Source organism: Necator americanus, chromosome I (genome assembly GCF_031761385.1).
Source record: "Necator americanus strain Aroian chromosome I, whole genome shotgun sequence".
Taxonomy (NCBI): Eukaryota; Metazoa; Nematoda; class Chromadorea; order Rhabditida; family Ancylostomatidae; genus Necator; species Necator americanus.
This window is the reverse complement of record NC_087371.1, coordinates 9,993,239-10,016,035: the sequence shown is the minus strand read 5'-3', so window position 1 is coordinate 10,016,035 and position 22,797 is coordinate 9,993,239. Positions and strand designations below refer to the sequence as shown.

Sequence of the window (22,797 nt, the reverse complement as noted above, 5' to 3'; positions counted from 1 at the left end):
TGACGTAAATGCGATCCGGTTAATTTTGTTGGAAAAAAGAAAATCGTGTTGATTTTAGATACTTTAAGATAAGTAGATTTCTGAGAAAACTGTTATTGTTATTGAACTCATAATTTTTACTTCATTTGCCCTATCAAATTGAATTTTTCGATAACGTTACCAAGCACTGATTTGTATGAATAATGAGAGCAGAGGGAACGAAGGGATTTATGCATAAAAATTATTTTGGAAAAAAAAATTCATTGGAAAGCGGTGTGGAGAAGGGATTCGTGCTGACAAACGTAAGAGTTAGTTAGTTAGTTTCGTAGATTTTTCAAATAATTTTATATCATTTGCTTTTTTCTTTACCACAGATTTTATAAGGAAGAAAAATTATTTAGCGGGGTTATCAGCAGCTACGCATACATATAAATGTTGAACTTTAAAGAATAGTAGAACAGTAATAAATTAATGGAGAATTTTTTCCTAAAAAATTAGCATATATCGAACTTAAAAAACATCAAAATGGAAAGAATGTCGAACTAATGAGTACACAATATAAATTGACTATAATAATTAACTATAACTACATTAATTACAATATAAATTAACATAAGCGAAGGACAAAAAAAGTTCATTTGTCAACTAATAAAAGCAGAGATTATCGTTTTTTTAATTCGGCATCTTTTAAGTGGTAAAATGAAGGATCTATCAATCAAAAATCCCAAGCGGATTGATTAACGCCAGACACTTTACACAGCACTTTATCAGCCAAACTACACGATCGTTTTTATCTCTGCTTTGGCTGTTTTTTCTGTGTTCTAAATCCTCGAACGTTGAACAACCGCAATAGTTTTTACTCATTTTTATGAGGTTTTTCTCGATTTTTTTTCCGCGGTTCATACACATCCACCTATTATTACTTTGATTTCCCGCATTGTAGGATTCTCGCACTTATGTGACACAGAAGAATGTTGTGTGCGTTATTCCCATTCGTGCTGAATCTTGCATTGGCTAACGAACACACGTAAGTCTTCTGATTCAAAACGTCCTTCGTATCGAACGCTTCTGGATGGAAATTTATCATAATTTTCTTCAAAATTCCTCTTGAGGAGCTTTTATGAGTTTTTGTGTCTGCCATCAACTCGTGGATATTTGCATTTCTCCGGATAGTCTCGCCCCTACTGAAGACGATTATCTCCACGATTCAAAGGATTTTCCAATTTTTATCTTGCACTTTCGTCCAATACAGACTCATATGACGCAATCTACGCCGATTCTACGAAACCCAAAGCAAATCACGTGAACTCATTTAGAAGCAGCAATGATGAGTCCAAAAGGGCTACGTTAAGGGCATCACCCCACGAATCTGAGGTGGTACGGATTTCAGGTGGAGTATTCGTATACGGGTAGTAGATTATGAAGAGATGGATGATTCCGCCCATTTCTACCTAATTGTCGTAAAAAACGGCCCGAAAGATACGGCTTCGAGCGTTCCGGCGCACCATTTTCTACAAGGAGTTCGATTGGAGCGCGTCAGAACGCTCGAAGCCGTATTTTCCGGGCCGTTTTTACGGCAATTAGGAAGAAATGGACGGAATCATCCATCTCTTCATAATCTACTATCCCGTATACGAATACTCCACCTGAAATCTGTACCACCTCAGATTCGTGGGGTGATGCCTTTAAGAAAACAACGATCGGATGTAAACACCGTAGTCAGCAATCACCACCGGTACACCTCAGCAAAAAAAGCAGAACTATAAACTTCAAGAGCTTATAGATGATAGCATAGAATCTGCCGTGCTAGAAAGTATTGGGTGTACAGTATTGGGTGGATGTAGCGTAGTCGGTAAGACGTCCATTGTGGACGCACGGTGGATATGTAGATCGAAGCCGTAAGGGTGCCTTTCCCTTCATCCCTTCATCCCTTCGGGGTCCGCAAATTGGTACCAAAACTTGTTTGGTACCAATTTACGACCGATTTAGATAAAACCACTCAGTTGATACATTGGATGGCCTTCCCGTGGCATCGTACAGCCTATTTACGTTTTCCGTGAGCCTCAAACGGTTGTGATTTCAAGTGAACTCCACGGCACATCCCACGCAGATTGATAAACGCCGGACACTTCATCCTTTTTTATCCCCAAACACCGCTCTTAACCAATTTACTGAAACTACTGCAGGTTTTGTTCAAGTAAAGTAAAGTTTAACCACATGACCGAATTGGTTGCGCTTTAAGCTAAAGTTTGAGGCGCAACTAATTCGGTGATGTGGTTTTATTGCTATCAGATATGCCAATTTATGCAACAGGAGCCACCTAAGAGAATAAAATTTAACAGAGGGTGTTGGGGTTTTCAAAAAATTTCCATAATTCTGGTACACATCATTTGAGAACCCAGCTAACAGATTTCTTTCATCTTCACAGTACTTGTCCCAAGTACCTCCGGTTCAAAACGTATACGACTCAACTAGTCAGATGAATTAGATAGTGGTCAATACAGTCCTCTGAGGTGATGGGGTTTTTTGTATCCAATAGATCATAGTAATGACACTGCTAATCGATCCAATATATCGATCTGTGAGCGTGGCTATGTTATACTATAATGTGGCTGGGGAAAGAACGAAAAAGAGATTTTGATGAGAACAGTACACCAACGTAAAATATTCAGAAAAAATCGTAATTTCTTGATCCAGTTCTGATACGGCTGTGTGAGAAAAATCCATTTTTCAAGAATAACATATCCAAATAGTTATCAGAAATTAGTAAATTCAACTAACCTTACCATTCAGTTACGAAAAACTTCTGGAGGAGCAGAGAATCATCAAGAATCTGCTGGAGAATCCACGCAACGATTACGATTGGCGCGTTCGACCACGGGGACGACTCAATCAGCCGGACTATGTTGACGCTGACCCGGTGGTCATCACTGTCAATATGTACTTAAGGTCTGGTAATTTTCTGAAATTATACAAGTTTGTGTCATTTTTCATTTTCCAAGGAATAACTTCAATTTTTAGAAAGTTTTATATCACCGTTCGGTTTATTTCCGTTAAGTAAGCGAGGATTTTTTCAGGAGTATATCCAAAGTGGACGACGTGAACATGGAATATTCGCTGCATTTCACATTTCGAGAGGAATGGGTGGATGAACGGCTCTACTTCAGTAGCCCTACTCTGAAGCACATTGTGCTCTCACCTGGGCAGAGGATCTGGGTGAGTTTGGGATGCTAATTCATATTAATTGCCCATATTCCTGGAAGAAGTAAGATCTCAGAAGTTTATGACAAGCACGTATATTTATTAAACCCCTCAAATGGCATGTTTTCGGAAGTGTCCGAGTTCCATTTCTCAAAGTCCTCAGTAATTTTTGGTTGACCATTGTTAAACCAACCGAAATAAATAGACTACGAAAACAGCCTTACTGAATGAAAATCATGCCAAAGACCGTATGAGTTATATGAAAGCCTGAGAAGGAAGGCAGGAAAATTAAAACCCTAAATATTTAACTAGCCCGAATGTTCAGGTACCCGACACATTCTTTCAAAACGAGAAGGACGGAAAAAAGCACGACATCGACACACCGAATATCCTGGTTCGTGTGTATAACGGAACCGCGCGAATATTGTACTCTTGCCGTTTAACGCTTACGCTCAGTTGTCCAATGAAGTACGAACGCTCCTACTTTCCGCTTATGAGAATAATCACATAATGTAGTCACACTTATAGATTAGCCGATTATCCGCTTGATGTACAAACGTGTGTAGTCGATTTTGCATCGTACGCGTATACAACAAAAGATATAGGTTGGTTTTTCTTTGTCCTGTATAATTTAAAATTTTTATGAGTTCATTTCTGGGCACCTTGCCACAAACTGTTGTAATATTTCCCATGTAATTAAGGATTCGGACATCTCCTCATAAAAACCTAACCACTATGAATCCTGAATAGCACGATGCTGTGTAAATTCTGGATGTTTCCTAGTAATACGCGGAGTATCTGGGGAGAAAAAAAAATCGAGGAGCTCTCCAAAATTGAGAGTCCTCTTGTACCTAAATTAGTTTGGAGCAGTTTCTTAAATTTGGAACATTTCCTCCATGCTTGAGAGTGGACGCAACCGTTGTGTTCGTTTTCAACGATTTTCATCCACTCCTATGCCGCCAGTTTGGGCGGCACAGTTAGTTTCGAACTCTGAGACATACAAATCACAATATTGAGGAAAGCGGGAGGTAGCAAGCAGCATAGCCTTACTATTTCCCTCTAGTTTCCTAATTCTCCCCAAACTACGACGATGTGTTCAAATAAGCCCACTCTCACTCAACGCTGGAACCACAAATTCCTGATAGATCCTATTTTTAATATCGATAAATATGAATGGAAGGCAAAAATAATTCCATAACAATAACATTCAATTGAGCATGATTGGTGGAATACTTCAGAATATGGCTGGAAAGCGGAGAAGCCAATCCAGATCAAAGATGGGCTTCGTCAATCGTTGCCTTCTTTTTTGCTTAGCGACGTGCGAACGGGGAACTGCACGTCGGTAACAAATACAGGTAGCGCTCAAAAATCTTTTTTGTCGGCCCTACAATCTTCAGAGAGATCAATCCATGGATTCACTACAACATTTGTGTTTCAGGTGCCTATTCCTGTCTTCGTACCATCATAGAACTGAAGAGAGAGTTTAGCTACTATCTACTGCAACTCTACATACCTTCGTTTATGCTGGTGGCTGTGTCATGGGTTTCGTTCTGGTCAGTTGATCTTGGATTTTGGGCTCATGGTAGACCTCTATGGATGCAAACTTATCTCATTTTGATACAGTTCGATCTGTTTTACCAGCGAAAGAAGGCTCATGCACGAAAACATGAGAGCCGTAGCTTCGGCAACTGTGTCAGTGCACAAAAGTAACTAATGTCCCTGATCATCATGCGTAGTCCATGATGGTCTCATTGTGAAGCATCTTCTCACCACATACAGGAGTAGAAGGCTATGAGATGACAACTGCTGCGTCCAATCTGATTTTGCGCAGTATGTATACGGATGATCACTTATTTATTTCCATGTAAACATTCAAATGTCAAAAAAGAGAACATCCTAGACAAATACGAGTAAAAAGGGTCCCACACTTGAAACTAGAGAGATTGGAACTGATTTTATTAAACGTATTCAACTTTTCCTCAGAAAAACTGCTCCTGTTCTGAAGCTTATCAAAAGTGGATTAAACGGGTATCTCCTCCAATGAAGACCTCGAAATGTGAATTGTTAGCTAACATTTAAAAAAATTAAATGGAAATGTTCGAGATCTTTATTCACCTAGAAAAAGACTAAACCAGGTCCCATAGAAAATAAATAATTTGTATAAAAGTTTTAAAAAAATCTAAAAATATCTAAATAAAATACCTAAAAATGAATAAATCAGATGCGGATTTTTTTTCCGTTTTTCTTCTTTGCTCTGATTCAGACAAGATATAAAACAAAATATGCCTTACTTTTTTTTTCGTGCTACATTGTTGTATGTGAATAAAAAATTCTTTTTAAATGTCAAATTGATGACATTCGACTTCGGAGTTAGTGTAATAGTTTAGCGGTGAATTACCAGAATCATCTCGTAAAAAGAACTTCTTTTTAAGGTTAGACAAGGATTCCGTACCAGCGAGAGTGACGCTTGGAGTAACAACGCTGCTTACGATGACCACACAGGCATCCGGTGTAAACGCTAACCTTCCTCCAGTTAGTTACACCAAAGCTATTGACATATGGATTGGTGTTTGTTTGGGTATGTGTGAATTCATGTATACCAAATGTTTAACAATAAGGTAATAATAAGGTTTGAAGTGGAGCATTACAGCATTTATATTCGGCGCTTTACTGGAATTCGCGCTAGTGAATTGGGCAGCTCGTCAAGACCTCGCCGTACGGACAAGTAGAGCTCGCCAGCATAATTTGCATTTGTTCTTCAGGTAAAATCCTGATTGTTTTCAACAGTTAAAGGCCTCACCCCACGAATCTGAGGTGGTGCGGATTTCAGATGGGTTATGCCTTTACGTAGTCGTAAACTATAGAGAGAAGGGTGATTCCGTTCATTTCTTCCTAATTGCCGTAAAAAACGACTCGGAAGATACGGCTTCGAGTGTTCCGGGGCGCTATTTTCCACAACGAGTTCGATTGGAGCGCGCCGCATCTTCCGGGCCCTTTTCTACGGCAATTAGGAGGAAATGGACGGAATCACCCTTGTCTCCATAATATACGACTCCGGAACTCTCCACCTGGAATCCGTCCCACGCCAGATTCGTGGGGTGATGCCTTTAAAATGTATATATATATATATAAAATATACATATATATATATATATATATATATATATATATATAGTTGTTTTGATAAACTGTATAGTTTATCCAGTGTCTGATTACCGGGTTATTCTAACAGAGAACTTTTCAGGAATGAAGATGCACGTCGAACTGAGACTCACCCGTTCTACGCAGCAATTCAGCCAGAGGTACGTAGGAAATCAAGATCTCATTCCTCGTTCTTATCTCCCTGCACGCCTTTTTCAGCATTTTCTGGAAGAAATGCCTTACAATTGGTGGAATAAACTATGGATGATTAAGTACAAGGTTGTTCCCAAGACTGATAGTACTTTCCTGCCTTATCACGTCTAACTACAATTTTTAGGAGCACAGTCGACGGATAGACCTCGTATCTAGAGTGATGTTCCCTTCGTTCTTTATACTTTTCAATATTACGGTAAAGAATTATCAATTAAGCCAGGATTTTCACTTACAGTACTCCAACGGTTACCCTGTCCATTAAACGATCCATATTTTAGTACTGGTGGCGTTATTTGACTCCATACTTGGCTGTGCAAGCGCAACTGGAATAGCAACAACTAACTATATCTTATGTCATTATCCAACAGGCTACCTCAAGCAGTGATATCCTAATGATTGTGATGCTTAAAAACGGGTAAATGAGTGAAAAAAAGATTTTTTCTGAAACACTGCCTCTACTGTTCCACCATACAATTAATAAATCTTTTCTATACTTGTGGATTATTGAAACATCGACTTAATTTGTTTTCATATTAGACTGGAAGTTGAGAAGTTATAAAAACCACTTTTTTTCTTTATCCATAGCATCCTACAATATTCGTAAAACCGAGGTGAATTTTTTAGGGTCACGACATCGTTGCTACATTTTTAAACCTACTTACTGAGCAATCGAAAGCCACAAAAATCCTCCAATCAAAAATTTAAAAAATAATAACAAGCAATTTCGAAAGTGAGAAAGTTTATGAACACATCGTTCAATAACTTCAGTAAAAATATTGTTTATTGTATCCTATCTTGTGGTTATATTCTATCGTTCCTTGAAGTTTTGGATTTTAGCTTCAGTTCACTATATTCTGGGCGGGTGTAGCTCAGTCGGTTAGAGATCCGTTGTAGCCACACGGTCGAGGGTTCGAAACCTCCCTAGTGCAAGCCAAGCCTTTCATCCCTGCGAGGTCGATAAATTGGTACATATAGATTTGTCTGGGAGGATAAAAACACTGAGTTGATCATCAGCTGGCACCTGGGTCATTTTATAGGCCAAAATGCGTTCCAAAACCTCGACGATTGCGAATTGCAGTAGAACACGTTGGCGCAACACAAGTGGATTGATACGCCAGTGACTTTATTCTTTATCCTTTATCACTATATTCAAAACGGCTCGAAAAACACTCAAAACCCAACCCCCGAGCAAAGGTTTGATTTAGCTTTTTTGCTGATCAATGATTGCGAAAAAAAACTGCAGAGCCTTTTTAAAATGGTTCAAGTGATAAAAGGATGAAGGATAAAGTCACTGGCACATCAATCCACTTGTGTTGCGCCAACGCGTTCTACCGCAATTCGCAATCGTCGAGGTTAGGGAACCCGTGTTGGCCTATACAATGACTTGCTGGTGCCAACCGATGATCAAGTGACTGTCCTCCTGGACAAGTCTGGCATCATCTGGTTATCTACTTCGGAGGGATGAAAGGCTTGGTTGGCACTGGGGAGGTTTCAAACTATCGACAGTGGGGCTACAACGGACCTCTATAAAGTGATATCTTTTCCACGAACCATATTTCCTGAGAAAGGTCACTTCCTATGTTTCTTGCAAGTTTTAACGCCATACAATTCCGTCAAATACTTTTCCACCTACTTTTTTCTTCAGAAATAGGGTGGCTTTTGTACAAAGTCTTTTACGGCAGTTCTAAACTGAAATCCGTACTTATCCTACAACCGGAACCTTGAAACTTTCAAACAATATGTAGCTGGTCAATCCTCCGCCGGAGAAAGAGGAACTACTTCGGTTCTTGTTTGACTACATGGAAAATGAACCGCATTCCTTTCTTTGCTGACGGCGAACCAATGTATGCCAAGCTTTTCAGCGTTAAAAAATATAAAAAATAACTCATATTTGCGATCGTAGTATTCAAGTTTTCATCTTCATATACGTCTTTTGTAGAAGCGTATTGCACTTTCCGGCTTTGCGTGGTGCTTAAAAATATCTCGTCTGGAACCTACTACTAGATGTAAGAACTAGCCTTGCTGACGCAGATAATTGGTACTTTAGAGTAGAATGCGAGCTTCGGCTGGAGGATACGCGGGCAAAACGTGTGTTGATTGTTGAAAAGAACTGTGCGCACTTTCTAATGTGCTTTTTTTTATGAGTTCGGATAAATGTATCGAATCAGCCAGAAAATACGATCGTTATATGTTTTCTTGTTTTTCCATCGTGGTTTTGCTGAAACTCTATTCATGGCCTAACATTTCGACAACTTCGTGCTTATCAAAGAGCTGAAAATAGTTCAAGGTCTTTGATCCTATGCATATCCCATCGAACTCCAACTATTTCTCTTGCCAAGCCTCGATGTTGTTTCAGATACACTAGGCAAGGACCCGAAAACGAAAACACTGACCAGTCTCACCGACTAACCGGACTGGTGAACCACCGCGCTCTTGCGGATTTTCACCCGAGGCGAATGAGATCTACGAGCTAGTATCCAGTACCCTCAAGTACTGATGTCCGGAGAGTGTTAAGGAACTGCATGTGGCTCACAGAACGACGTAACACAAAATGTTACGAAGGCCATTTGCTCACTCGTCTCTGTATATTCATGAATGGATTCCTGACGGAAATCCAGAATGCTTCCAATGACTTCCTAGTAGATATTTCTTTCAAGTAGGATAATATCGTGCACTTTATTTTATACTCATTCCCATTATGTCTCTCATTCTTGTGCCGTCATCATTATACTCTGTATTCTGCTCACCGCTGTGAGCTGCTCGAAATTGAAAAAATTGAAATTTTTGAGCAACGTGTTAACGATGTCATGTTATAGTTGTCAAGAGACAGGAACAATGAAAACGAACTATCGAAAAGAAAGGATTATATATTTGAAAAGGGATCCTGCAAGGCAATGGTTCGTTTACGTGAAAATCCACTTTGGTTCTGAGGTCCTCATAAAATCACACGACAATTCGATCTTTCCATTTTCCAGCTTGGAAAGATTTCGCCTGCACTCCTATCCCTGTGATCATTCACTCCGTGCATTCTAGTGTTTATAGGTCTGCTCGTAAAAAGCCTTTATCTGACCGGAAGGTCGCTGGATTATCCGACATTTACTCAGGATAGCTAAAGTGAATCTCAGAAGTGTAGAGGTATACTACTGTGATCAAATTGAAAGGTGGTTTTTTTTTTGTAAGTCTTGTAAACATTGTTTATTCTTCCAAATCGATTGCGACCCCTTCAAGGTAATCCCTCTCCGACAAAATACACTTATCCTTACGTTTTTTTCAAATTCTCAAAACAGTTGTTAAACTCGATTTGCCTAATGGCCTTCAGTTCAAGCAGTGATTCACTTTGAATCTCATCTATGGACACGAAATGGTGTACCGGGTTGGTCTTTTTAGTTCAGGATGAATAGCCGGAAGTTAAGCGAAGCCCAATCAGGCAAATACGGTGATTGTGCAACTATGTGGGTCAAGTTTTTGATCAAATGATCACCAACAATCAATGTAGTGTGAGAGTTGTCGTTGTGCAAAACCTAGAGTTTTCTTGCCATAAATCTGACCTTTTTTGCGAATAGCTCCACATCAAGGATGCATAGCACTCAGATAATATTCAGTGTTAAGAGTGGCCTAGTGGAAGGAACTCATAGTGCACCTCACCACGATAATCGAAGAAATTTGTTAATATGACATTGATTTTTGAGGACTTCCGCGGAGTTTTCTTCGGTTCTTGTTCACGTTTTTTCGCCGATCACCAAAGGACCTCTCCAACATCATAAACGTTTCTCCAGCAGTAATTTCATTCCGCACGGAAAACGCAGAGCAACTCCTTCGCTCAATGGAGTCAGACATTGTAAAAAATCGCCAAATTCATTTCTAGCTTCATAGTTTTTAAACTATGAATGAGCTTCAAAGCCAACACGAAATGTATGTTCGTATGTTTGCGGCTAAGACAACTTTACAGCGTTTACAAAAAAGCAACCGTTACAATGAGACCAATGGAGGTATTAGGGTATTCGGAAAGTATCTGCCGAAATACGGCAAGATTTCAAAACAACACAACTTTTCAACAACATTTTATTATTCGACGAAATAATTTCCATCAACATCGACAACATTCTGCCAACGTCTCACAAGATCACGGATTCCTCTGGCTTAGAACTCCGACGACTTGGAGGCGAAGAAAGCCCGATAGTCATTTTCGAGGTGGTCACGATCATCGCTTCGCTTCCAGGTGATGCTGAAGAGATCGGAAGAGGTGGTAGTCGCCTGGGGCAGGTCCGGACTGTACGGTTACTGTGCGGTGCGTTAGAACTTCCCATACGAGCTCCAGAATTGTCTGTGAAGTCTTCTTCGCGATGTGAGGGCGCGCGTTATCGTGCAGCAGGCGAAAGTTGTCGAGCTTCGGGTGCTCCTTGCAGATCTTGTCGCCCAGTCTTTGTCCGGCAGTAGTTCAAAACGGTAGATTCCATGAACTCTCCACCAGACGCTCATCATGACCTTCTTCTCATGGATTTTACCTTTCACGAAAGGACCCGACACTTCATCGCCAGCGCACCACGCACGTTTGTGGGTGTGGCTGACGTAGAGGACCCATTTTTCATCTCCATTGACAATGGTGTTCAGCCAGTCGAATCTGCGGTTTCTGGAGAGCAGCTGAGTGCAGATGTTCAGGTGTCTTTGACGGTTGCCGGCGCTCAATGCATGTGGGAGCCACTGACCGAGCTTTTTCACCATTCCGAGAGATCGCAGTCCATTGCTCACGGTGGACAGCGAACAGCCAAGACTGGCAGCAAAATACCGCGCACTTGCATATGGATGCTGCTCCGCCAGATTCTTCAGTTCGTCGAACGATATTGCAGTCGGTCGAATAAAGCGAGACTCAACTTCGAGTTTCTTCTTTCCGGCTTTAAAGCGCTGGAACCAGGCGCACACAGACCGCTCAGAAGGGGCTTCTGCAGCGGGTGGCCAGATTCGAACTCGTAGAGTACGTGTGGAATATGGGTGGAACGTTATACATACAAATATAGAACTATATTTTACAAAACGTCACATTATAGGACGAAATAGGTAGGGAAGAGGGAGCCAGATATGTTATGTGTATACAAGCGGTAGTGTCGTTATATAAGATATTTAAAACGGGAATTTCCAGAACATCTTAAAAAAAATTCTGCGCTACTGTGAAATTTTCGGCAGATGCTTTCTGAACACCCTAATAGTTATGTGAAATTTGACGCAGATGTCAATGACAGTATAACTAACCAATAAAAAAGTTTTTCCGAATCAATACACTCGCGAAATTTAAAATAGAAAGTCAACCTTCAATTTGCTCAGAGGATTACATTAAGTCCCAAGTTCGACATTCTTTGAATCTTGGCATTGTACAGTTGAATCACTACTTCGATTGAGCAGAACCAAAATTTTCCAAGTCCCCTCTTCTTGAAACCTCGGCATTGGGAAGAGTATTTGTGTTTTCTTGTTTAGAGATAGGAGTTTGATTGAAAATCCATAACATCAAAGACCTCGAACCATTTTTAGGCCTTTGATAAAGACGAGTTTGTCTTAACGTCAAGCCGATAATAAAGTTTCACCCAAACCTCGTTGGCATAACAGGAGAACATAAAGAACCAAGATTGTTATTCACTTTTATTCTGGCTGACGTTTCGGCGTCATCGACTTCTTCAGAAAATCAAAAAAAAATCAAATGGAAAATCAAAGACACATGTAATCTATCTTCTCAAACGCCTCGATACACCCCAAGATATGACTTAGAAAGGAGATTGCTCGAAGGCAACACCCGCAGACCACAATAGCGCTCACCTTGATGGCCGTTAAGCTACGATGTTAGCGGATCATCAGTTGTTAGAGTTGCACAGCTAATAGTAACTAACAACGATGCCCCTTGCGTGTGACCCCATAGGTCAAAAATCGCATAAGTCTTGAAACAGCGCCAACTTGTTGGTCACGGCGATGCATGCTTCTTACAATTCATGGTTGGACTTTTGGCTTTTATGTACAACGCTTCCAAGGTTTTTCGCACCAGAACGTCGGATTCGGGTGCCGAGATAGTGACGTCCATGACACTCTCTGCAATAAGGACCTCCAGGGGTCGACGATTTCAATTATACAAGCCCATCTAGGTACTCCTTGAACCGGTTACGAAGCTTGCTTGCTCTTCCTGTTTCGCCAATTTCCTCAGCCGCACATAGTTGTTAAATTCGCTTAGCCGCAAAAATATGATTACATTCCCTTTTGGCCCTGAGGGGCGCTCTAAGTTCAAAACTATGAAACCATGATGACAGAAGTATTATATTTGACTTCGCACTTTAGAGAGAAACCCTAAAAAGGATCATGATTATTGGACAACACTGATACATTCCAGACACACAGATTGGACAATATTAATTTATTCCAGACACCCGAACGATCCCACCAACGCAACACTAGCATGTGGTCGTAAAGGTAATCGCAGAATGTTGTAAGGTCTATTTCGTATGCACGTAACGTTTGTACTCACTCGTATAACGCATCGGAAAAAAACTTCCACCTTCTTTACGTTGATAAACCGGTCGCAATTACATCGCAACAAATCCGTACTATAGTCCTCCAAGCCCCACACACTACCTCAGCGCATCCCTCATTTGCATACTGATGAACGACCACCAGTGCGACGGCGCCGAAAAACTCGTCTCTGTTGTGGTTGTGAATGGCTATCGGCGATTTAAAGTAAGGCTATTATAGCCAACGAAAAATAAAAATGAATAGGACAACTTGCTAAGCATAAAAAAAGAAAAAAAATTAATATTGTCAATTTCAAGTTTTCGCAAAGAGAAAGCAGAATAGACCTTTAGAGGACGTTTGTGGATTCTCAACTATTTCAAGAGTATTTTTGAATAACACGACCTAGAAAGAGAACTACCTCCTTAGACTACCGCAATCAAGAAAAAAGTTATGGAACTGGTTTTGTCTTGCAAAAAAAAAAAACAGCTGAATGTAGACTCATTGAGAGAAATGTTTAAAAAACCAGCAGTTTTGGTCGTAAACAAAAAAAAAGGCGCGGATGATTTGTGCAGCTGTGAGGTGTGCAGCATAAATCTCAAGACAACCACAGCGATTTTGAAGCTAATCACGAAAACAACTCCGCTTCTACCGTAATCTAAGCAAAATTTTCATGGCGTTACATTCTTGTAAGGATTATGGATGCTTAGATTATCTTTCCGCTAGTATTAACTGTCAAGAACTTCGTAGAGTCGTATTTTACTTCTTGATATTTGAAACTAGGACATTTTCATACTGCATCATGTCATTTTTCAAAAATCTTTCATAATTAATCATTAAAACTGCCACATTCTTCTTGAATTCCAGAAAATCCCGTGGAATCACATGTAAGATCGGTTTCCCCGAGTTAACTCGGTGCCTTTCTGGTTCCTTGACATAGAAAAAAAACAATGAGACACCTACTCAGATTGCAAGAAAATCTCTTATATCTTTTGTCGGTGCACTGAGTAAAACAGATGAAATACGAATTTAATAGAATCTATCAAACCGAAACACTCAAGTCACTACATTGAAAAATCCCAAAAGTATTTTTATGACGCCAATAAATACACGAATATATCAACGTACTTGTTATAGATTGGTTCAAAAAAGCTGGCAAAGCAAAATTAGTATCAGTTAAATTGATAATTCAGTGATTTGTTCAATACTGTATATTTATCATGAAGGAAGTTATGGGTCCCCGTTTATAATAAGATCTTTTTTTTTCTACCAAAGATGTCAACAACCTTTAAACGGCTCTCTTTTTTCAGGAATGGCTTGATGTTAGATGAAATTTTACTAATCCATTATCCTTTGCACTTGATTCCTTTGCGCTTGTAGCCTTTATCAACTTTCCTTTTTCTGACTGTTTCCAAACCACACCTTGATATTTACTGACAACAAGTTTTCTTATCTCTTTGAGTAGTAAATTTTTCTACCTAGCGGCCACAAAGGCGATGCTTGTAACATCACATTTCTTTTTTTTCTTCGCTTTTTCTTCCAATCGAGTACTCTCAAATAAGCGGTGGAATCATCTACATAGCTCAGGACGAATTGAGACTAGCTTAGAGCACGCTTATAAACACACCTTTCAACCTGGTTTGCGGTACCTGAGACCTAGTGACGTATTCACTATTGTTTTAACCATACACCCTGATCGAGACTGTCAGGTCTTTCATAACTATTAATTCACGAATCCCCGAAATCACGGGATTAGGCGGATATGCAAAGTCCACTCACGGCCACAACGTTAGCCGTTCCTCAACGCTGAATACATGCACGCAGGGCGGTGCGAAGCATTCAAGCGACGAGGCGTGTCCCATGGCGTCCGGCAAAAATTCAAGTTATGAATATCCGGCTCAGTGCGGATAAAAGCGGCTGGATGGCTTACAGTCACGTCATTCTTACTCCTACTTCTCTCGTAACAAAACATGCTTGCTCAACTTCAACTTGTGAGTTAATGTTATCTGGTGGCGCGATCGTGGTGATGTGTAAAGTTTTCTTGTAGATTCTTCTGCTCATTTGCTTGTTTCTGCTCAGTATTCCGCTGGAAGCTTGCTTGGGAGGCCTTGGAGGTGGAGGTGGTGCTTGTTGCGGTCAACCAGCTTGCCCTACTCCGTGTGGAAAATAGTAAGTGACTAACAATGGATGACCTCCACAAAGTTTGCGTCCAAACCTAAGGATTTTGCCACAAACGGCTCTCTCACGTATTAATCCTTGGTGAATTTTATGACTGTGATAGATAGAAGTCCTCTCCAAAGTACAATATCAAAAGTGCGTAATGGAACAGAGTGCAACCGTCTCGTCCCTCAAACGCCTTTCTTACTGCTCAAAATATTAGGCAAAATTACCACCGTTCGAAATAAGAGTAAATTCTTAGAATGAATACAACATTTCTTTCCAGAAACATTTTCACTCTCTGTTAGAATCCAGCAAGAAATGTTGACGATTTTCACAAAAAGCATTAAAGCTACCCTTAAATAGATCTCGCTTCTTATTTCCACTTAAGGCTTCATGCATATATAAAGTGCTATTGAAGATAACAAAATCAAACAAAAACTAGAAAGTCAACTCAGATTCGAAAAAGGACGTAATCGAAACGGTAACAGTTCCTGTAAGCTGAGAAAATGTTGTCTTTACATTTTTCTTCGACAGAAGTCGCTGAATTTCAAAAATTATGCATCTGAAAGGCCATTAAAGGCATCGCTCCACGAATCTGAGGTGGTACAGATTTCAGGTGGAGTATTCGTATACAGGATGGGAGACTATGGAGAGGAGGGTGATTCCGTCCACTTCTTCCTAATCGCCTTAAAAAACGGCCCGGAAGATACGACTTCAGGCGTTCTAGTGCACCATTTTCTACAAGAAGTTCGACTGGAGCGCGCCAGCGTTGTGCGGCGCCACATCTTCCGGGCCGTTTTTTACGGCAATTAGGAAGAAATGGACGGAATTGCCCCCTCACTCCATAGCCTCCCATCCCGTATACGAATACCCCACCTGAAACCTGCACCACCTCAGGTTCGTGGGGTGATGCATTTAAGGGAACATAGAACTTAACTTTCAGACGGCAAAAACAAATTATAACAACACAAAAGATAGGGCGTGGAATGACGAGAACTACAGCTTTCTACAACTTGTCGAATTCTTTCCACTTTTTCTAGGGTCCGGAAGGTACTTCATCTCTCCTTAGTTTCACATTTCTATTTGTTTAAAATTCGTTGACTTACTTTCAAACCGTATTCCCACAAGAAATAATTAACATAAAAGTAAGTTCAAGAAGATCAGAGTGTAAATAAATCTATAAACATTCACACCCTCACCGCCACTGACATACCCACCTCAAAATCGTCCCTACTCCTTACTGAACCTTGTATTTTTATATTTTAGTGCTTTATAAATAAAGTCTCATGAAAAAAGATGAGAATCCGCCCATCATGAACATTTGTGCTGCTTTGTACATTCTAGAATTTCCTAGAATATTCTAAAGGTTTTAGAAAAGAATCTAGAATATTTGAAAAGATTCTAGAATATTAGCAAGAGCATATGATCGCCAATGCTTATGTTCGTCTGGGCGACCGCCGACCTCCCGACCGCAGCAACTCACGCATCGTGTTAAGCGCAAGTACCAAAACCACTTAAATTCTTCCGAAAAAAAAGAGACAGACTCAACTAGGTTGAAATGCTAACATTATTGCATCAAAAGAGTGGCTATTTTTCCTCAAAGATCAAAAAATTCTCTTTTTTTAGGTTGGATCTTGTCTGAAAAGGAACTGGAAAGCGTGGACAAATTATTTAACGGAATCCATTCTAATGATGTACTCAATGAATCTGAATGTTGTATTTATCCGTACAAATAAATATTTCTACCATATTTTTAATACAAGCATCTACATCAAGCAAATCATGATCATGAAGCGGACGATATCAAAGAAAAATTTTTCTTTTCAACAGGGGTTCAATAGCTGGCAAGGTTTCCGAGATTAAAGAAAAAAGAAACTGAAAAATCTCTAATTTCTTGGTTGAAGTGAAAAAACTAGGAATTTTTGATATCGTAGTAATTCTGAATTCTGAATAGAATTCTTGCTGCGTTCTCCTTCATATTTATTTATTTATAAGATCAGAAAGCCTTTCTGAACCGCCAAGTGGTAACTTGGCAACCTATAATTCTTACCAACAAACTGGTTCTTCTACATATTATAAATGTGTATATAATACACTTTTCAACAATAGCTTACTTTTCAAAACTGAATCATGTACCGGATAGGAGGATTGCATAAACGACCTACTCATCTGATTTTTGTAGGCTGTTTATTTTCTTGAAAAGTGACGTGTGCGATTTGTGTTTTTTCGAACATCAACATGTTCGATCACCTTGCATGCGATGTTCGAAACACAATCGAAAATATGCAAGGACGCAGACAAATTCTTTCTAGACAAAAAATTCATGCACTAATCGTCTCGGGAATGATTATTTGAAGACGCACATGCAGAAGTAGTTCCAGTTTCCATCATTTAAATCAACAATTCACAACAGATAACAAGATCGATGGTAGAAAATAAGAAAATGAGAGAAAAGTTCCCATTCGATTATATGTGAACAACAATTTCCAAAGAAATTACAAACACATATTTAGAAATGCTTCGTAGGTGAATAATCACTATGACGGGCTGAAACGCCCTATTGTTTTGATAAAAAGACTCATTCTCTGACGTACATTCTTTGCTTTTTTACATTTTCTTCCCCTTCTCCACAATTTACAAAATTGAACGAGATTTCTCGACCTGATGTTACTAAAACGAATTCACTGCGTTCTTTTACGTCGAGAAAAAAATATGAAAAATAAAATTAAAATGAAATAAGTAAAATATAAAATATAGAAAAAAAACTTGTAGTAAGTAATAAAGAAAAACTAGAATTACACAATACCACTGCAGGAAGTTGGAATATACGACTGCAGTAAACAGTACAGTGGTCGTTTTGACACCAAAAATTATTTTATTTTCTTCCTCTTATTATTATTATTATCGCTATTATTTCTACTATTAATATTATTGTCTGAGGAACAGATCCCATTCTGTAAAATCTCTCTCATGCATCTTAAAAGGAGTGAGGCATAAGACAAAAAGGATCCCTTCAAGTCTTTCGGCAACAATCTTCCTTTGCAGCATCAGAAGAGACTTTTACCAGCAAACGAGTTGACAATGATGATGATTGATTACATCATTAATGCCAACTGTATGTTTTAATCAAATTTTTTTCTTGCAAACGCGGGAACTAACTTCACAATTTCTACTCACCTAAAGTTCGAGGAAAGCTGAACCTTTACACGCTGCATAGCAAAAGTGCATTGTATTTATTTTATTTTCTAGTAGCACACCGATGACTGGAATTCACTTCACTCAGTAATAAGTGTCATTAAATATTTCTTAAGAGTGATAATCTTCCACTGTCATAAAAGTTAAAGGTAGCGCATCACAATTTTGACGTAGTGAGCAACACACAGCGAGAGTGAAGAACACACAGCGAAAGCGTAGAGTTTGGGTGGTAGATTGCGGAACCCAGCGTGGTTCCCCTCACCCTTCTCTAATCGCCGTAAAAAAAAAAGACGGCGTGGAGACGAAGACGAGAGTCCTCGAGGATTTCAGTTGCAACGCGCCATCCCTGTGCGTAAGCAAGTGCGAGCGACCGAAGATCAATGGTGTCTTCTAACTAGCCTCTTCAAGTGAGACCAATGAATAGGCGCCTGAGGGGACCGGAACGTGTAGATAGAGGCACATTCCAACGTCGTACCTCTCAGGAATTAAACAAGCTCCCGCAATTTACTGCTCGAACTCCACGCTTTTCTTGTGAGTTCTGTGCTACGTCAAAATCGTGATACCCTGCCTCTCAATAAATAAATGCAGAGAGATTGACCAGGAGCTCTTTCTTGGAAATGTTCTACAATTTTATGACATTGTGTGCAATCTCGTTAGTTTCCTCCGCCCAAGACGAAGTCTATGTACCACATAAAACATCTCTCCTCATGAACAAAGCTGCAAAATAGTAAAATTCGTGACCACTTCCTCGCAGTTTTCCTGATGATTTTGTTTACATTTCGTTATATTCGCCGCTCCATGAATTGCATACATGAAAATTTACACAAGAAAAAAAAAACAAAAAGTAGTAGTTAATCGGTTTCGAATACGTCGATCTACCAGCTGGAGGAACCGTAGAAATCATTCTCAGCTGGCTTCACCAACCCGACTCAGAGTGTCGGTGCTTTTGCCAGCCATGGCAAGCCACTCATCAAAACTCCTGATTGTGAATTCTTACATTTTCATGGCTTCGGTAAACGAGAAACATAAAACAATGAATCGCCAATAAAGTTAAACCCCTTTTCAAATCACAGTTATTAAGGTAATGCGCTTTACATGAGGAGATACACATACATAAGAAATCAATATCGGCGAACGCTCATATTACTTTGGATCATACTTCTGCGGTGGACGGGCGTTACAGCCTGTTGCGGTTGTTCGCAATTTCGCCGGGGTTTGTCGTCTCCAGACACATGTGAGCCCATCTTGTTCAATTTTCAAGCATAGAATCTATCCGTCGCTATTCCATAAACGGCGGAACTTTACACCTCGACAGTACTGCCTATCAACGCCAAGTGCCTTCAGATATTCCTCTACCACTTCCGTCCAGAACTTTCAGTAGGCCTTTTCTAGACTGATTCTGGTAGTAGTATCTTCACGACAACTTGAACAAGACGATCAGACGACCTCCTTTCAATGTGAATAAAGAAACGGAGACGCTTTCTGTACTACCTCAGAAGCCCGAGCGAGATGTTGATGCTTTCCACGTGTTATCCGCCGGTGCATCATATCAACTTCCAAGTAAAGTTTTTGGTTACGGCACACTATCGGCGGCCAAAAGTAGCCCGACAATCGTCTGAACTCCTTTCTCTCCGTGCAGTCAGTTTCTTCATTTTCATCGACGGTGCTGCCCAAGTCTCCGATCCGTACATCAAGATAGGGCAAATTGCGGATAGGTAGTCTCGCAGCTTGATTTCGGCGGCGACCGGGATTGATCACAGGCAATTGGTCAAGAAGTTAAATAACAAATTAGCTTTAGCGCATCTTTGATCTCTCTCTCTTATGTGCCATCGTCTTCCCGCATACAGGCCAAATAAAAAAACTCCAAAAAAAGAGTTCAATAGGTTGACCGTCCATACTTATTCCCGCTGAATCTCGAGTAGACCCACATCTGCTTGCATTTATCAGGGCGAAGCAGTCTGTAGGCTGTAGCTAGTTTCGATACGACGTTGACAACATGTTGTAACTTCGCGCTGCTTCAAGCGAGTATTTCTACATCGGCGACGTACTCGAGATCCATAAAGGGTTTAGACGATGCTAAAACGACATCGGCGGGACACTGCCGAACTGTCCTTCGCACTGTGTCATCGACGACAAAGTTGAACAGAAAGGATACTCCACGGCCCCTTGTCTCACTCCTGTTTCCACTTCGAACGGTGTAATATATCCAGCTAGTGTTCGAACTGCAACAGTTGTTCTTCTATTCATGTCGTTAAAGGCATCACCCCACGAATCTGAGGTGGTAAGGATTTCAGGTGGAGTATTCGTATACGGTATAGCAGACTATTGAGAGGGGGGTGATTCCGTCCATTTCTTCCTAATTGCCGTAAAAAACGTCCCGGAAAATGCGGCGCTGCACAAGGCTGGCGCGCTCCAGTCGAACTCCCTGTAGAAAATAGTGCGCCAGAACGCCTGAAGCCGTATCTTCCGGGCCGTTTTTTTACGGCAATTAGGAAAAAATGGACGGAATCACCCTTCACTTCATAATCTACTATCCCGTATACGAATACTCTATCTGAAATCCGTACCACCTCAGATTCGTGGAGTGATGCGTTTAATTAGGCGTACGATTTACCTAGGACTTCGAAGTCCACAAAAACTAGCTGCAGAGGCGTTAAATACCACTGCCACACTTCAATCACTCTCTTCACAATAAACACCTAATCAATCATAGATGGACTAGAGCGAGAGCCGGCTTTTTCGTATAATAATCTTATGTGTATATATTTACTTATATTTACATTTATATTTATAATTATACACGTTTTCCTCGCTGAATAGTTGCAGGGGAGGAGCGATGACTAAAGCTCAAGTAAGAGACGCAACTCAGAAAAAGTTTGAAGTTCTAGTTGTTCTGTAATTCTTTTGGTACGAATAAAAGCCCTCTGGTTGGCAATAACACTGTCGCGTTTACAGTTCTCACTTGCACATTAATGGATTCCCAACTTGAACTAGTTAGTTGTTGCGACAGTCTGCATTTGTAAGTGATTTGTTACGGTGCTGAGTGTTCCCTTTCAGCTACTTATTCTCATTTCCTTGCTTTTGATGAATTTATTAGTGGAAGGTTGCCTCGGTGGAATGGGTGGCGGTTGCTGTTGTTGCGGAAAATAGTAAGTTTCGAGATTCTGAGTAGAGGTGGTAATGGTCACTGACTCTACTCCTACTCATTGTTGGAGTTCAAGACATCAAATGTTCTGATAAGTACCTTATCCCCTCTATTGCTATTGAGTGATACCACTATTGCTCACTGATTCAAACAACCAGTTTTGGATCTTAGACATGTTCATGAGCTTATGCGGTGGTCAAACCATGTAAAATGCATGGAAAAGAGACTATTACTGTTAAGTTGTCAGAAAAGTCATACTGTATTTTTCCAATGTTTTTCAAAGGTCGTTTATTCATATGAAGAACAAAGACCAATCAATGATATACTGGCTGTTTGTTCGATGACCTTCTGCTATTTCCGAGTAAGCTTCAAGATTACTCGTTCATCGAAGCATCGAAGCACTGAGGGAGGTGCTGATTTATAGCCTCATCTTAATTGAATGTTACACCACGCAAGGAGTTCCGGAGAAAGCAAAACAAGTGGGAATCTGGTGACACCAGGTCGGGCGAGTATGGAGGATGTGGCAATACATTCCGTCCAAACTCCAATAATTTTTAAATGGTGATCAAAGTTGTAGGTGCCCTCGCGTTGCCGTGACGAAACACAACTCGAAATCTGAAGCTCAATCAAAGATGCCAAAGGGCATCGAATAAAACGGGCAATACGTCGCCGATTGATCTTTGTTCTTCATACGAATTAATGACCTTTGAGAAACATAAGAAAAAAACGTCTTTACTTTTCCGACAATCTAATAGATGACAGGTAGCACAGTACTTGTCAAATTCTTGATGTCTGAGTTTGTCCTCATAATTTGTAGCATGGTATTTTTAATGTCTCATTTAACACCAGAATGAGGAAAGCAATATTTGCTACTAAAACATTGAAAGAACAAATCACAGAGACAATTCATAGATCAATTTAGAGAGTACAAGAAGTTTGGAAAATTCCTGGAAAATATAAAAATTCTAATAATGTTTTGGAAAGACTTCAACTGCAAATTTACACTACCTACTTGGCAAAAATAGAATAGAACCGATAGCATACATATTTATCCGAGGGCATTTCACTCTACATTCCAATCAGCAACCTTAAGTACCTCAGAGAAGTCTTTGTCGCGTTCAACAAAGAGAAGTTATTTTTTTTAAATAAATTAATTGTTTAAAAAAACAGCGCATGGGACCGATTTGAGATGTAAACAGTTTGTTGTTGACTGATTGACGTGAATGTTTTGCTTCTACTGGATCGACTATATAACATTATTCAAGAAAGTGAAAAGATAA

General features: G+C 40.0%; 2 protein-coding genes across 3 annotated transcripts; one reads left to right on the top strand and one right to left on the bottom strand.

Moving 5' to 3' along the window:
- Positions 1-950: 950 nt before the first annotated feature.
- Positions 951-6,866, top strand: RB195_005033 (uncharacterized protein; the record flags this gene model as incomplete). 2 transcript variants are annotated; one of them, XM_064177307.1, is made up of 13 exons in its annotated part: positions 951-1,006; positions 2,773-2,928; positions 3,057-3,195; positions 3,506-3,648; positions 3,709-3,785; positions 4,419-4,535; positions 4,619-4,733; positions 5,613-5,758; positions 5,831-5,942; positions 6,425-6,482; positions 6,541-6,600; positions 6,659-6,730; positions 6,813-6,866. In XM_064177307.1, the coding sequence occupies 13 exons, from the start codon at positions 951-953 to the stop codon at positions 6,864-6,866; spliced, it is 1,305 nt and encodes a 434-aa protein (XP_064034432.1). The 2 variants fall into 2 exon arrangements, with proteins under 2 accessions (XP_064034432.1, XP_064034433.1); XM_064177308.1 differs by lacking the exons at positions 6,425-6,482; positions 6,541-6,600; positions 6,659-6,730; positions 6,813-6,866 and having other exon boundaries at positions 5,831-5,946.
- RB195_005032 (uncharacterized protein) lies at positions 2,913-12,598 on the bottom strand (the record flags this gene model as incomplete). Its single annotated transcript, XM_064177306.1, has 6 exons — positions 2,913-2,941; positions 6,456-6,546; positions 6,768-6,843; positions 10,654-10,788; positions 10,844-11,426; positions 12,505-12,598. 6 exons carry the CDS (start codon positions 12,596-12,598, stop codon positions 2,913-2,915), a joined length of 1,008 nt encoding a protein of 335 aa, XP_064034431.1.
- Positions 12,599-22,797: the final 10,199 nt, after the last annotated feature.